Source organism: Rhododendron vialii, chromosome 3a (assembly GCF_030253575.1).
Source record: "Rhododendron vialii isolate Sample 1 chromosome 3a, ASM3025357v1".
Classification (NCBI taxonomy): domain Eukaryota; kingdom Viridiplantae; phylum Streptophyta; class Magnoliopsida; order Ericales; family Ericaceae; genus Rhododendron; species Rhododendron vialii.
The window spans coordinates 15,418,225-15,432,355 of NC_080559.1; the positions used below are offsets into that span (position 1 = coordinate 15,418,225).

Below are 14,131 nucleotides of genomic sequence, written 5' to 3' on the forward strand. Positions count from 1 at the left end.
AAATGCCAAATTTATTTTTTGACTTGGACTTGGATTTGGATTATAACAAGCAATAGTTCACCGACCAGCCAAATAATCCATCAATCTATATAAAATAACAAAAAATAACCATCCGAATGAGTAGCCATTAAACCCTTCCCAATTTAAAGATTGGTTTTTTTCCTAATCCCCGTCCACAAAAGATAATAGTAAATAGTCTTTAAATCGTAATCAATGTTTGAGGGGTAAAACTCTGGCTTAATCAGAAACGATGGGCAATCTAGGCCCAGAGATGTGGTGATGCACCAGGGATGTAGGGCGCCTCGATATTGTAACACTCTTTATTTTTGAGGTGCTTTAAAGTTATATTTAATAACTTAAAGGACTAAAGTGCAATTTTTTTTAGAATTGTGCATGCGTGCCGTGTGCCGTGTGTGTGCTTAGGTGTGTGTGTGTGTGTGTTTTTCTTTTAAAACAAAGAAAAGAAGAAAAAAAAAAGAAACCCATCAAGGAAGTTTTGCTTCTACGTTAGAAAGAGAGAGAGAGAGAGAGAGAGAGAGAGATCGACGGAGGAAGAAGAAGGAGAACAGAAAAAAAAAAAAAAAATTAGTGCTAACCTTGAATTGAAGTTAATTAGGTAACTTTCATCTTCTTATGTATTGAAATTCATGTTTTCCATGCTAAGTTTCATATTCTGCATCTAATATGCACTGAATTGAATCCATGGGAGAGGGTTTTTGAGGTTGGAATTGAGTTTTATTCTGGAAAAATTCGTATATCATATGATTGTGCTAACTGTGATTTTGGGCAAGTTGAATCTGCCCTGTTTTTGACGAATTTTTCTCATCAATATGCCAACCATGTTATTTTTTGGTAATTTTACTGGAGATGCCTCTATGTGTGTAGTCTGTGTTGTAAAAAATTTAGAATTTTCTGAGAAATGTAGAAAAATATATAAATCATGAATCGAACTGGTGTCTGGTTCGCGTCTGTGCTGGCAGCACGGATACGTGTTGGAAAAATGGGCACAACTTCTAGCTCGGGTATTGGTTTTACGCACCGTTTCTTGATTCTGAAACTAGACTCGTATATCTTTCTGAATATGTATGGGTTATGTCGTGGTTCTTTCTAGATTATAGCAGTTTTTGAATTAAAGTTCAGGTTTTGGTACTTCTGAAATTCTGGACAACTTTTGGCTTGTGTTCTTCATGAAATTCCTCAAGTTTAAGCATGCTGGGTGGACATGAGTTCTCATGAGTCTTAAACATTGATCAATTGGTGATGTTTTGGTGTTGGAATTATTGGAAAAGATTGAGTATGTAATTTTTAATGAGTATTCGATCGCAGACTGTTTTGCTGGAACTGTGATTTATGTTTTCGACGTGAAACTTCATTTGAGCGTATCTTGGTCATCCGGACTCCGTTTTGGGCAAATTTTATATCTAGATTGATGTATTAGAAGTCTTCTTGCTAGAGGTGGTAGTCTTGTAGTATTATTTTGAGCCTATAGAGAAGTATGGCCAAAATACGATACACTGTCTGACTGAATTTTGGTATTTCCAACACAGAATTGGTAGCTGGAATTGTTGTGTTTATAATTGCATAAAATAAGAGTTGGATACCGTATTTGACTAAATTAGATGTTATACTGTTGATCTGAGGCAGGATATTTGCTAATACATTTGCTAAGCCTTTCAAGTATTATACACTAAAATGTTTGGCTTATGGATAGGTGACGAGTCGGTGAATCAAGGAGCACCAAAATCATAGTTGTACTTTCTTTTTGGAGTACGAGGTGAGTGTTTGATTCATAGATGTTGTTCTATATTGAATTGAACTTGAATGTTGGCTTAGTGCCCAGTGATTGGCTTTATGCCAAAAGGCTTTACTGCCTTAAGTTATTGGCTGTGTGCCCGGTAATTGGCTTTATGCCTTAAATTATTGGTTGTGTGCCTGGTGTTGCTTTTAATTGCTTTTGGTTTTTCGATAAACTGTTACAAGTTGAGATTATCTTTTAGTTGTATCTTTAATATGGAATTGCATCCATGTCTCATAAACACTCTCGGATTCCATTTTGGAATCCAGTTTTGCAGGCGTTATGGATATCCACCGCTGATCGTCGGGTGGTTGTACCCTTGCGTAGGGTAGCATGTCGGGAAGGCTGGACTAGTTTTGGTAAAATTTTTGTAGATAGGAATGTAGTCGCAGCCTATGTTAATATTTGTATAGTTTAACGTTTTCTTAAGACTTCCATTGTGTTTGTAAGAACATTATGTTTTGAGTTATCAATAAAATAACTATTGATTAATTTAGTTGCTAGAACTTGAGTTATAGGATTGGGTTAATGGTTGATGTTGCACCCTCACGTCAGTTTGGGCTCATTCGAGTGCTGCCCGGGGTGGGGTGTGACAGATATACTCCATCGAAATTTCATCATTGTGATATGAACTATTCCCTTGTAAAGGTTGCTAAATAGTTTATTGGGAAAATTTCATGTAGGCACCTGACATTTTACACAAATCACACATAAACACTTGACCTTTTTTAAATTTCATATAAATACTTGGGCTTTTTAAAAACTCATCAATTTAACACCTGACCTTTCTTAAATTTCATATAAACACCTAAGCTTTCTAAAAACTCATCAATTCAACACCTACTGTCACCCCTTCGTCTAAAACCAAACGGAAAAAAAATTAAGTGCTCCAATTTTTTATTTGTTTGAACAAGTGCGAAAATCTTATTTTTCTGATCATTTTATCCTAAAGAATCATAATTAATTTTTGACTCTAAAACTCTCGTTAGTTAGCCCTAAGAAAGTCGTAGAATCAAATATCTCTCAGGGCTAACTAACGAGAGCCTTAGAGTTAAAAATTAATTATGATGCTTTAGGATAAAATGATCAGAGAAATAAGATCTTCGCACCGGTTTAAACAGATTGAAAATTTGACCACTTAATTTTTTAACCATATTTTTTAATATATATATACGGTTTACACATGGTTGAAAAATTAATTACTCTAATTTTCAATTCATTTGAACCGATGAGAAGCTCTTATTTCTCTGATCATTTTATTCTAAAGGGTCATAATTAATCTTTAACTCTAAGGCTCTCGTTAGTTAGCCCTAAGAGGTATTTGATTCTACGACTTTCTTAGGGCTGACTAACGAGAGCTTTAGATTCAAAATTAATTATGATTCTTTAGGATAAAATGATCAGAGAAATAAGATCTTCGCACCGGTTTAAACAGATAGAAAATTTGAGCACTTAATTTTTTAACCGTATTTTTTAATATATAAACGGTCTATACATGGTTGAAAAATTAATTGCTCTAATTTTCAATCCATTTAAATCAGTGCGAAGATCTTATTTTTCTGATTATTTTATCCTAAAGAATCATAATTAATTTTTGACTCTAAGGTTCTTGTTAGCCATAAGAGATATTTAATTATACGACTTTCTTAGGGCTGACTAACGAGAGCTTTAGAGTCAAAAATTAATTATAATTCTTTAAGATAAAATGATAAAAAAAATAAGATCTTCGTACAGGTTCAAACAAATAAAAAATTGAAGCACTTAACTTTATTTCCATTTGGTTTTAGACGGAAGGGTGACGGCAGGTGTTGAATTGATGAGTGTTTAGAAAGCTCAAGTGTTTATATGAAATTTAAAAAAAGTTAGATGTTGAATTGATGAGTTTTTAGAAAGCTTGGGTGTTTATATGAAATTTAAGAAAGGTTAGGTGTTTATGTATGATTTGTGTGAAAGATTAGGTGCCTACGTGAAATTTTCCCTAGTTTATTTTAACTAACAATTAAGTTAATCGAACATTTGTATCTACACAATTGGGATAGATTTGTTGCACAATGCATTTTTTAAATTATACTGATCATCTATTTCCGTAGAAATTACACTTGACACTTTTTCGTACGATGTCTATAATTGTTCATTATTAAAGTTTTGTTTGATGCCTTGTAAAGTAGAAGTTATTTTTGCTAAAGTATGGGATATAGGGGTAGGAGTTAGCTACTGAGCTTAAAAGCTCACGGTATTACTTTTGTGGCCCTAGCATCTTATGCTTGACTTAGAAGGCGAACAAGAGGCGTACTATAATTATAATTTGGAGCAGTATGGAGCTGAGCAGAATACCACTGAATAAGGAAATCACCATGAGGAGTAGAAATTTCCTGTAGCACCCCTCCCTATCCTTAAATAAATGTAATCTTGATTTGAGAATAATTTGGGATGTAATGACTTATTATTATACTTTTAATTATTAAATATTTAAGTTTGAATAAAATAATTATAAATAATGTTTCCAAAAATTAGGGCGTTACAGATTTGTTGCACAATGCATTTTTGAAATTATACTGATCATCCATTTTCGTAGAAATTATGTTTTCCGACCAATGAACTAGTGATATTCGATCAATTAAATTTTGTGGCTGAATGAATTAATCGGCATATTCCACAAAATTGAACTGTTCAAATCTCGATGAAAATTTTTTAATTGACCACATCGAAGCCCTACACCACGGCAGTGCATTGCCGGCGTGTCGCACTACCTCAAAGCCGGGATCATCAAAAGAATCAACCGTAGTTATTGGAGACGAATCAACTATAGTTATTGGGCGCTTAACAATGGGCATTTCTTTATTTAGTTTCCTTTGGTATATCCTTATGTTGATATTGCGTCATGTTTTCCTCAAAAAAACGAAACGACGACTTGATTTTGTGTGATCGAAAGACCGGCTTTTGAACAAGCAAATTATGCGCGGAAAATGAAATCCATCACCAATTCTTTTTTAACTTAGAGGACATCAAATCTTCTCAAGTGATGTAGAAGGAAAAACAAGTACAGTGCTCAAACGTAAAGAATGTGGTTGAAAGTTGAAACATAAATGCCTAGTTCGTCTCCCTTTTTTAAAAAATTTCTTACTAAAAAATACTCATTATCCCTACTTACTATCATTACTCTTCATTCATTATCCATATTTTCAATCATTATTTTCATTTCTCTCTCTATCTCTTTCCACTCATTACCTCTACTTTCAACCATTACTCTCGTAAAAAATTTCTCAAAAACTCATCCAAATACAACAAAATGCTGGAGATTTCCGATACTGAAAAGTAAAAAGTTACAACTATGGAGTTGCTAGAAATGAAATATGCATTAGAATAGGCCGTAAAGAAATCCCCAGAAATCATAGCATTTTGGTTGTCTGGTAGGGGACCCTCCTCGCAGTTTTCCTCTTATTTAAATTTATATATATATTGCCTGAGTAACATTACATGCCATAACCCATGTTTGACTTCGCCTGCATTTCTTCCATGAACAATATTGGCCACTATTCCACTGCCTAAACAGAAAATTTGGCACCATGGTTGCCAAGTTAATCGAGAATCGGGAAAGAAGTGAGGTAACTAAGCTCACTCGCCCTAATCGAGTTGTAAGGTCCTAATCGAGAAATAACCCTACAAGCATGCCACTAAGTGGACGAGACTGGACAACTCAAACATCAGGGAGAGCTAGCTACAACACACCAGTCGCGGCCGCCCTCTTAAATGCCGGGGTACTCAGCCGGTGAGGAATCGAATCCCAAACCAAGAAGATTACTCTCTAAGTCTAGTATTCCTCTTTACCACTGGGGCAACTCCTAGATGTTTATTTCCATATATTTTTGCACTTCAATGAAACAAAATTGCTCCTTTTTTTTTTAATCCAGTATTTGCAAGTGGTCCACTCTCGGATTGTCATTATTTTGTTACAAACACATCCAAAGAGATGCCTTGTTAAACCAAATGGCACTCCCTTACCATAGCTGAGACAGAAGAAGGAGCAGAAGGAACATCATACGGTTACTATTTTTTGCGAGACGAAGCATCCGTTAGTCCAAGATCCATTGATGAAAGGCGAGGTCACTTTGCCAGATCAAATACAGTCATACTTTATTTCAACTGGATCTCATGTACGACATGATTCGAATCTAATCATACAAAATATTCTCTTCAAGTGAACCAACCTATCCTTTGTACGACGCTTCCACGGTGGTTGGAACAAAGACACATTTGATTGTTAATTCCAATGTGACACTGATTCCGGTTTAAGTGGACAGTCTGGCAAATAAACATCCACATGAATTAGCTTATTGACTCCCTGAACAGTACTATAAAAAAGAAGTGTGATTTCTTATTATTTTTCTTCATTTTTTATTTACTTTTTTTAAACCACTTTACTTTATACATACTTGAATAATAATTGGAATAAAAAATGAAACTATGGATTCTTAGACAATGCATTTTTATGTTATATTGCGTTTACTTGCAGTGTGCCGAAAGAGGAGAGAGTGTATATTCTAATTCCTCAAAGCTAAAAAAATACTCCCAACTTGAAGAATGTTGTTGCTACAACAATTTCATAGGAAAACTTTGAGACTCTTCTTTCAGGCGACCGAAGATTCCAGATCAAACCCCAAGCATTACGACGACCTTTGTCAGATCAAGGTTGAATTGAATAGCACAAACAAAACTATCCTAATTAGTCTTTGATTATATGCTAATGAAAAGGAGAGATATCCAGATATGAGTATAATTAAAGTGCAACAATACCTTTATTAATGGTTACGCGCGCGCACACACAAAAAATAATGAGGTGGACTCTTCACTTATAGAGGTTTATGGTTCCTAAAGCACAGGAAAAACAAACAAATAAAAACAAAAACAGGAACACTGCATAAGTTCACATGTTCATCAAAATAGCAGCCTTCCTTCATAATCCCATTTCACCCAAGTAGCCAAAAGCATCTGCCTAGTCCCTCATTGTTAGTTTCATTTTGCTGAACTAGCCCTTGCAAGCTTAGGCTTCCAACTTTGCCACCCCAACCACCGGTTTTCTCCTATTATAGGAACCACAAGCCTTCTTTTCAAAACTTGTCAGGGAGTCCTCCCATTGCCATTTTTTGGGAAGACTCTTTATACGGGATTCGAGACTTCTCAACAACCCGATTCACCATTTCCAAGACTTCGCTCATTTTGGGACGCAGTTTTGGGTGACGAATTAGGCAACGATTGGCAATGGCCGCGAGCTTTTGGGCGGACTTGAGGGAGTACCTCCCGTTGAGTCGAGGATCCAAAATCAGTTCAAACTTCTTTATGTCGGAGAGGTGGGTCCGAACCCATTCCAAGAGTTTTTGCTCATTCTTTGGTCGGTTTAGGTCCATCGGACGCCTACCTGTGATAAGTTCATAGAGGAAGACTCCGTAGCTCCAGACGTCACTCTTGGCTGTGAGGCGCCCAGTTTGGATGTATTCTGGAGCCGCGTATCCAACAGTTCCCACAACCTGTTTGGATCTTAGAATCGTCAGTTTTGTAATCCATACAGTGAGTGAGCGTACATGCAATCGAAGCACAGTATGTTTGCATAATCACTAGAGTAAAAGGAATTAGAATAAGAAACAAAAAACACTCGAGCATTTACTGGGTGGTGAACAAACCAAATCTCATAATTTGGGAAATTTCCAGTTTATTGTTATGATTTTCATGCTATTCATCGGAAATCTGGAAGAATTTAGTTTGGGTGGGAATGTAGCTCTATTTTTCCTGCAAACTTACACATTGGCAGTGAGCAGCTAGTTTTTTCAACTCTAATCACATTTTTTATTGGAAATAAAATTCTTCATTTACGCTAATGAGAACAGAAATAAGAAGAAGTATATTCAAAAGATAAACTATACAGTGCATGACAATTACATTGCAGAACCGTATCTTCCATTCAGCATGTTTATTAATCAAAGCCGATATTACAGTTACAGAATGAGAATGTTGGTAGAGATTCTTACTTGATGGAAAGATAAAATTCTATAGGGATCATGGAATAGAAATGATTAAGTTGCTCAAACATACCGCTGTTGAGATGTGGCTTACTCCATCGCAAGGGCCTAGCCGAGCCAACCCAAAATCAGAAAGCTTTGCATTCCATTCGTCATCCAAAAGGATATTTGAAGATTTGAAATCTCTGAAGATGATCTGTCCCAATATAAGACAATAATGTCAGCAAAATGCTCTGGAGGAATTTATGCAATCACAGAACAAGTCAAGGTCATTGCTTATTTACAGAGCCATCAATCTTCACGAAATAGGTATAGTTTCACAATGCTTCACAAGATGGGAAAATTCTCACAAGTCAAGTACAACCTGAAGAAACTTTATATCCATCTCAAAACTAATTGGCTATGAGTGGAGAGGTCTCAAATATTATTAAGTGATCACCCATTCCACTCCCAAGCAATGTGGGATTCTATTTCCTTAACATCCCCCTCACGTGCAGCCGCATTTGAGGTTTGTCGCAGGTGGCCACTTTTGGGTCTTATCATCGTGCAACTTTTTTTTGCTGATTTGTCATTGTGGGGTGTGGATTGTAAATTTTTTAAAATGTGGGGTGGAACGGGCCGCACTCTGATATCATGTAGAAACTTTATATCCATCTCAAAGCCAGCCCGTTCCACCCCCCACATTAAAAAAAAAAATTCACAATCCACAACCCAAGATAACATACCAGCAAAAAGGCTGCACAATGGTAGGACCCAAAAGTGGTCACACGTGACAGACCTCAAAACATGGCTGCACGTGAGGGATGATGTTAAGGAAATAGAGTCCCACATTGTTTAGGAGTAGAATGAGTGATCACTTAATAACATATGGGACATCTCCACCTCCTCTTTCAATTTCCACAATAGCACCTTTTAACTTGCTTCTTTCATCTTCATGTCAGCAGAATTAAAGCACGGGCATGAAGACTATAGACAACTGTTGAAGGATTTTATATCCTGAGGGAGTTCCATTGCTTGATTCCGTTATAGTGGCATCTACTCAACTCTTCTATTCCATCATACACCATTAAATGGGGAGAAAAATAAGAATCTTCATGCGCATATTACATCAATGAATCACCTCAGTCCCAGTTAAACATGGATGACCATGACCAAAGAATATAAAAGCCGTTGAAGGCATATTTCTTCAGTGAATCACCTTGATCCCAGTTTTCTGATAACATTGATATGACGACGAATGTGTCTGAATTAAATGAAAACAGTAGCCACGAGAAGGATAAAAGGGTACCTGAAATTCCATTCCTTCATGGAGGTATGCTAAGCCACGAGCAGCATCCTGAGCAATTTTAAGCCTTGTTATCCATGGAAGAGGTGCCTTAAATTGACTTAAATGATCTTGCACACTCCTGTTGACCATATATTCATATACCAAAATCCGTTGAATCCCTCTTTCGTCATCCTCAGCACAATAGCCCACAAGTTTGACGAGATTCTGATGTTCAACAATCCCGAGGAAATTTACTTCTGTGAGCCATTCTTTATGCCCCTGCGAGAAAAACCATGGAGATTTAACTAAAGAAACAGAATCAGCAAAACTTATACTTATGAAAAAAGAAGATGAGATCATGCCAATAAGATAACAGGTACATAATTGATAATCGACAGATAACAAGAGAACCATGAGATCAATTAGGATTTTCTATGTATAGATCAAAGAGCTCAAGGAGATCCTTGTCACTAGGTCATAGAAAAACCTAAGCTAGAGACTTTTGTTGCACCATCTGCCAAAAAACTATTCAACGAATGAAAGGAGATGAACAATAAATATTCAGGCATCATAGTATCAGACCTACCAAGATCTAGGAGATTGCATGTAGAGAAGAGCATCTCCAACCCACTATGCAAATCATCCTTGTTACTTTATATTTCCTAAATAGGAAGCTCTCTGATCTTTCCTTCGAGTTCGAGTTTTTATTTTATAGAAGAATGGTAACAAAAAGAAGTGAAAACAAACTTTTTTATAATTGCAACAAAATTGGGACATGCTCCCTTCAATTGCTATGCAAATTTGTCGACATGTTACAAATATATAGTCTCCCAGTGCTGACACAGCAAACATGAAGAATATATAATTTTTTATATTTTGCGGACAAAGCAATTTTCTTTTTAGAGTTTGATAAGTTGGTTTTGATAAATATGCAGAAGAGAGAGTTGGGTCGGAACCTATGCACTTAGAAGTATATAGGCAAAAATAAAGGATGTCCTTTTTTGTACTTTTGACTTGACATGATGCCTGGTAAAGTTGGAGTTGGTGCATCAACTAAAGTATCTGGATCATTAGCAAGATATCTCTTGCCAATGAAATGAAGCACTCTGTTCGGATACTAGTTAATAAATGCTCCCACAAAAATATGAATTTAATACAAGATAGCCATATATTTATACCACCAGAGTAATAGTTTCAGTGGGCATAATGTAGTTTAGTTTTGCTTCTAAATTCTAATTAGAATCCCCTTTTATTTGCAGTTATGAATGTTAAAAGCAACGAGCTAAAACACAATTGCTTATTACAAACATAGAGGAGAGGCCCCCAAGGGTCATATGCTAACTTGGGAGTTGAGAATGTACCATTGCGGGACAAGCTGTAATGCTCCCTCACGTGCAACCCTCGTCCACACGGAGAGAGAGGTAGACAAGAATTAGAGGTCATAGTCCGAGGTATATTAAAGTGCACCTGATAAGTGCAGAAATGTTTTCATTTAGGCTGCCTAGTGTACATTTGGTCCGTCTTTTGTTATTCTTCTTTAATATCATTTGTGGTACTTTTGTAATTGTAGGTCACAAAGTTATTTGTATCAAACTTGGCCTTAAATTGCAATTGAGCATAAGCATAAATTTTGCTATGTTGGCTATGTTGTTGGTACCCTAGTTCAAAATATTAGCCTCTTGTAAAATGTTTTATGGCATCTTTTACTCAGCACTCTACACTTCACGACTAGTTGCATGATCGTATTGATGTGTGTGGATCATCCAGAAATCTTGATAAACACTTGTGGAGGCTTTTACCCGTAGTCAGTATCAAGCCATTCTTTCATTTGGAGAGTTTCAAGTTCATTTACTCTTATATTTTTATTGATAACGCATAATGCTTGTTGGGTAGTCTCATCATCAATTCATGTTTGGTCGAATGCCAAAAATGCATTACTTGTGTCACGCTGCTTTTGTGTTGAGATCGATTGTAGAAACTTGGAGAACCATGTAGTACTAGGGAAAGGATTTTGGGCCATTTTTGTTGTATTGAGTCCATTCATTTCCATTCGGAAATACACTTCCCCTTTGTTTGCCATTTTGAGCCCTTTACGCATAAGCTATTCATTGCTGAGCTCCAGAATTCAAATGATTTGAGGAATGGATTTGGTTCATAATGAGGAAGCAAATTATTAAGAGGGGCTATCGGTGAGGATAGTTGTTGGTTTTTGTTTGCAAATGATTAATGCCCTTGATGTATGGGCCTCGAGATGGGATCCGTTGGTATAAGGCATGTGGTGGTGCAAAGAGACAGAGAACATAAAGAAAATACAGGATATGGAATTATGGCTGTGGATGTCAGTAGGCATTGAATGACTCATAACTCGAGTGTGAGATGTGTGGAGTAAGAGATGTTCTCTATAAGTTCACAAACCAATTATATAGTTGCCCATTACAACAAAACCGATTTCCTATTTCAAAACATGGATGGGATGAGCTTGGGTCATTATAACTGTACTATGCAAATCTTTAGTTATAGTCCGGTTAACGTAAATAAGTAATCTCATTTGACGGTCATTTGGTAAACATAAAATGACAAAATCAACAACTACCAAGTGGGCACATCAGCGCCTATGTTAGGAACTAGGGGGAATCAAATTAAGTCTAGCCCAAAGCTCCCGTAACCTAGATGGCTAGATTTGATACCACATTAATGCATCCAACTCAAAACTGATCGGCTATGAGTGAAAAGGCCCAAAAGGTTTGTACACCACTTGGGAGGTGCTATTACACAGATGTCAGACAAGCTCTAACAATTGCCATTTCCATTTGTAGCTGACAAGGTTCTCACCATCTACCTACTACATCTAACTTCAATTAGAAAACGTCACATATGCAAACCAACTACATTCTTTTGTTAAACTTAATTGGCAAAGCTTTTAAACCTAATTGCCAAAGCTTTTAAACCTAATTGACAAAGCTCTTCCTACGATCCACACAAGATCGTGCACCTTAAAAGTTTTTTATAGAAAGCAGTTAATAGTCAGTGTAGTTTAAATCTCACAGCAAGAGGAAGAAACCTTGCCTGCAATCCTCTACCTCCAAGTTGTTTAACAGCAACATCAATCCTTTTGTATGAAGCCTCAGAATCTCGTATCACACCCCTATATACACAACCGAACCCACCTTCTCCAATCATAAGAGAGCGGCTAAAATTTCTTGTCGCTGTCTTCAGTTCATCCAATGTGAAATCTCTGAGGTTGCTTTGTATTTGGGACATACTTGCTAATGAGATCCTCATAGATGATTTGGCGCTTACATAAGAGAGATTCTCGGAGTTCAATTCAGATCTAGATTTTCTCACATCTCGATCAGTTGATGCAAAAGGGAAGGACAGATTCTCAGAGTTCAATTCAGATCCAGATTTTCTCACATCTCGATCAGTTGATGCAAAAGGAGAAGAGCGAACTGAGATAGACTTAGTAGTACCCTTTGGTATGTCAGTTTCATGCAAGCATGAGAAACACCTCATAGCCCCCAAAACGCCAATCACTACACTGCATAGTCAGCGGCATAAAACTATGTAAGTAAGACATATATACACTAGGTTGACAAGACCCCTCTACTGAGCACTAAACTGACAGCACAAGCACGAAGCTTAATTACATAGACACAAAGAAAGACCAACAATATAAAGTGAGACACCATACAAATTTAAATGAAAGGCTACAAGGGACGATCCAAACAAAATAAGAGATGAAGTGATGAGCCTGCTTCTCCCCTGCAAAAAATGAACAAAGAAGCGAAATAGAGTAATGGTACCAAATGCCAAATAGTTTCTTGAGGCATTTTGTCGGTCTTAGAAACTGCGTATAAGTTAGGACTACAAAATTCTTGTTGCAGCAGGTGCCATGTTCCATCCATGAGTTATAGAAAGGGCCATCGAAGAAAGAATTACCTTAGGGCATTAGAGCAGTCTCAAGTTATAAAGGGCTACCTTCCAACAAATGATAGCTAACCAATATAACATCAAAAAATTGGAATAGTTACTTGGACAGGTTGCCCATAGAGTTTAGGCCTATGATTCCAAGGTTTATAGGCATTCGCTATTACATCAAGCCTAAAAGTGTTGAATCACCGTCAAGCGGGTCTACTAGGACTTGGGTTTCTCTCTTGGGTAGGACATCCAGTACATGTATCTTTAACGATTAACGAATATCTAAATATTGGAATAGATCCTAAAGAGATACCGCTTCCTCATGAAAGGTTATTCACGCAGAGGCACAAAGTTATTGAACTATAATTCCAAAATTTAATAAATCTCAAATATCACATCCTTCGTTTAAAAGTCAAACTCACTTGAACAACCAGATTTCAAAAGTGAAATCCAAAAATCACCACAAGTCCAATGAATGAAATCTTTTTATACAATAAAGGGATTTTTTTTTTTTGGGTAAATACAATGAAGGGATATTCAGAGACCCCTATCCTATGTTTGGCTAATACGTGTATTATATCTACTTCTCACAACACTACAACAGGGCACATTCATGATATCTCAATTCCAGACATGACCAAGCTCTTATTCCAGATAGCAAGGCGAAAAAACTGCTCAATAAACACGGCTTAAAGATAGTGGAGTGAAGCAAACTTACCCAGTTCAATACAGACCAATAAAACAGTTGAATATTTCTAACCATAAAGTCTTAACCCAAAAGATCAAAAAGAAGAGGAAGAAGAAGACATTCACCTCCTATAACAAATCTCAGTAAAATGAGATGAACAATGTTGAGAGTGCTAGCCATCAGAAACCCTCCATCTTGGTGGGTTTAAAGAGAAACCCAGAATCCAGATGATGGTGTTTAATTGGGCAACGAGCAATCTGTGATGTATGTGAGCGACAAGTCAATGCTAGGCAGCTGTAATATAGCTCACCAAACACAATCCCCATTTGAAAAGAGACGGCAAGAGAGAGAGAGAGAGAGAGATGCAAGGGATTGTAAGATCGTGTATGAAAAGGAGAGGGGTTCGTGAAAGAGACTGGAAAGATTGGATATCAAGGAATGACGAGAGA

At 36.7% G+C, this 14,131-nt stretch overlaps 1 protein-coding gene across 1 annotated transcript; it reads right to left on the reverse strand.

Moving 5' to 3' along the window:
* Positions 1–6,572: 6,572 nt before the first annotated feature.
* Positions 6,573–14,131, reverse strand: LOC131318689 (serine/threonine-protein kinase PCRK1-like). Its single transcript, XM_058348620.1, has 5 exons — positions 13,808–14,131; positions 12,143–12,614; positions 9,098–9,355; positions 7,883–8,005; positions 6,573–7,320 (listed from the first exon to the last, which is right to left on the reverse strand). The coding sequence occupies exons 2-5, from the start codon at positions 12,587–12,589 to the stop codon at positions 6,904–6,906; spliced, it is 1,245 nt and encodes a 414-aa protein (XP_058204603.1). The 5' UTR covers positions 12,590–12,614; positions 13,808–14,131; the 3' UTR covers positions 6,573–6,903.

Coding starts and splice junctions, on each gene's coding strand:
- LOC131318689 (XM_058348620.1), bottom strand. CDS start 12,589: ATGAGGTGTTTCTCATGCTTGCATGAAACTGACATACCAAAGGGTACT. Junction 9,356..12,142: donor TTGGAGGTAGAGGATTGCAG/GCAAGGTTTCTT, acceptor TTTTTCTCGCAG/GGGCATAAAGAATGGCTCAC. Junction 8,006..9,097: donor ATGAAGGAATGGAATTTCAG/GTACCCTTTTAT, acceptor ATATTGGGACAG/ATCATCTTCAGAGATTTCAA.